This window comes from Bos grunniens, chromosome 7 (genome assembly GCF_055505025.1).
Source record: "Bos grunniens cultivar Pamir isolate PY7600 chromosome 7, Bosgru_T2T1.0, whole genome shotgun sequence".
Lineage (NCBI taxonomy): Eukaryota > Metazoa > Chordata > Mammalia > Artiodactyla > Bovidae > Bos > Bos grunniens.
Genome location: NC_141171.1, coordinates 13,981,455 through 13,983,917, shown reverse-complemented (window position 1 = coordinate 13,983,917; position 2,463 = coordinate 13,981,455). Strand labels below are relative to the sequence as shown.

General features: G+C 38.6%; 1 protein-coding gene across 1 annotated transcript; it reads left to right on the top strand.

The window, feature by feature from the left end:
* Window positions 1-432: 432 nt before the first annotated feature.
* Window positions 433-1,380, top strand: LOC147368519 (olfactory receptor 7E178-like). Its single transcript, XM_086413459.1, has one exon. The coding sequence runs from the start codon at window positions 544-546 to the stop codon at window positions 1,378-1,380; it is 837 nt and encodes a 278-aa protein (XP_086269585.1). The 5' UTR covers window positions 433-543.
* The last annotated feature ends 1,083 nt before the right edge of the window (window positions 1,381-2,463 follow it).

The following is a 2,463-nucleotide window of genomic DNA, read 5'->3' as shown; positions in this document are numbered from 1 at the left end:
ATTTCATAGAGATTTAAAAAATATTCCAAATAAAGGAAATATCTAGAATTGAATTTAAATGAAATACGATTTATACAAATATTTCATTTCTTTGAAGTATAATTTTTCATAAAGAGGAAGGGAATTTCTCTTTCTGTATTATTTCTAAATAAGTAGGCTGTATTTAACTGAGATCATGGATGTTCTAGTTCCCTTTCACTTTTCTGTGAAGTTTTATAATCTAAGAGTTTATAGACAGACATGTATAACACAGAAATCAAGAAGGAAAAATTCTAAGCAAATATAATTTGTCACAGTGAGAAATATTGTTGAAGGAACAGGGATATATAATCTTAGAAATAAGTTAGTTGAATCCAAAATATGGACACAGTGCTGCATGACTGACCATTTATGTATTTCCTATTTTCCAAGTCCTCTTTTCTTTTTCCAAAGATATCCAACCTACATAGAACTGGAAATCTAACCAGTGTCTCAGAATTCTTCCTCCTGGGCCTCTCAGATGATCCAGAACTGGAGCCTTTGCTCTGTGTCCTGTTCCTGTCCATGTACCTGGTCACCGTGCTGGGGAACCTGCTCATCATATTAGCCATCACCTCTGACCCCCGCCTCCATACCCCCATGTACTTTTTCCTCTCCAATCTGTCCTTGGCTGACATCAGTTTCATCTCCACCACCATCCCTAAGATGATTGTGAACATCCAAAGTCACAGCAGAGTCATCTCCTATGCGGGCTGCCTGACACAGATGTCTACTCTTATCCTTTTTGGGTATATGGATTGTACTCTTCTTACCGTGATGGCCTATGACAGGTTTGTGGCCATCTGTCACCCACTGCACTACACGGTCATCATGAACCCACGCCTCTGTTGCTCCTTAGTCTTGGTGTCCTTTTGTGTTAGCCTTTTGGACTCCCAGGTGCACAATATGATTGTGCTACAACTTTCCTGCTTCAAGAATGTAGAAATTTCTAGTTTCTTCTGTGACCCTTCCCAACTCCTCAACCTTGCCTGTTCTGACACACTCAAAAATAGTATAGTCAGGTATATTATTGGTGCCATGTCTGGTTTTATCCCTACCTCAGGGATCTTTTTCTCTTACTATAAAATTCTTGTCTCCATTCTGAGGGTCCCCTCATCAGGTGGGAGGTATAAAGCCTTCTCTACCTGTGGTTCTCACCTGGCAGTTGTTTGCTTATTTTATGGAACAGCCCTGGGTGAATACCTCAGCTCAGCTCTTTCACAATCTCCCAGGAAGAATGCTGCAGCCTCGGTGATGTACACTGTGGTCACCCCCATGCTGAACCCCTTCGTCTACAGTCTGAGAAACTGGGGCATCAAAAGGGCCTTGTGGAGATTCCTTAGCAGAACAATCTCCTCTTAGGTTCTGGCCACCCATTTGAGTGTAGTCTTGAAAATGTAGCAAAACTAAACCTGGAGATATAAAAATTCTACCTCTCTCATGTTATCAGTTTTGTAAGTCTTATGACCCCCTTGCCTTTCTTTGATTGACACCTGAATATTGCTTCTCTTTCATGGTTTAACATGACAGTAGGGACATTGAGGATCCTTTGTGTATCATAATCACTCCTTGACTGAATCTCATTGTATCTACGGAGATTCAATAATTTTCTTTGGTGGTGCAAGCATCCTTGAAAGGTGAATCATTCCCTTTTTTTGCCACTTTTTTTATTTTTATTTTTTGACATATGGTGCTTTATTATTTCAAGATAGGTAAAATCTCAACTGAGAGATGAGAAAGGATTTATATAGAAGGTGCTGTGACTGATTGAACATGTCCACAGTGGTTTGTGAAGTTCTGTACTGGAGATTTCTCACTGGATGATGCTCCATGGTTGGGTAGACAAGTTGAAGTTGATAGAGATCAAATCAAGATACGAGGTGAGAAAATAATTTGCACCAGCTTGATTATGTTTATTGCTTTAATATCTGGATTTCACATAAGTGAAAAAGCCTTCTTGACTGTATTTCTGCTTGTGATTCTCTACTTAAATGTAAGGAAAATGTTCTGTTTTTAAAACAAATTGTGACAGGTGATGTACAGTGGATACTGTACAGTAATGTGGAATGGAAGAGATCATGGTGCAAGTGAAATGAATCACCACCAACCACACCAAAGGCTGGTGTTCACCCAAAGAAGGTGATGTATATGGTGGAATGGAAAGGAGTCCTCTGTTATTAATATAAGCTCCTCCTAGAAAATCAAATGATTAATTCCAACAAGTAATGCTCCCAATTAGACCAACTGAAAACAGTACTCCATGAAAAGCATCCAGAAAATGCATAATTATCCAACTATGAATTATGAAGTTGCCTGGATTATGGCAGAAATTAGTAGAACAAAACTAATATGTTGTTCAATAAAATTCTTTGATGAAAGTGACAATTGTCTTTTATTTTTACTTAAAACCAGGATAATGCAAGACCACATGTTTCTCTTTCTGTT

Coding starts and splice junctions, on each gene's coding strand:
- LOC147368519 (XM_086413459.1), top strand. CDS start 544: ATGTACCTGGTCACCGTGCTGGGGAACCTGCTCATCATATTAGCCATC.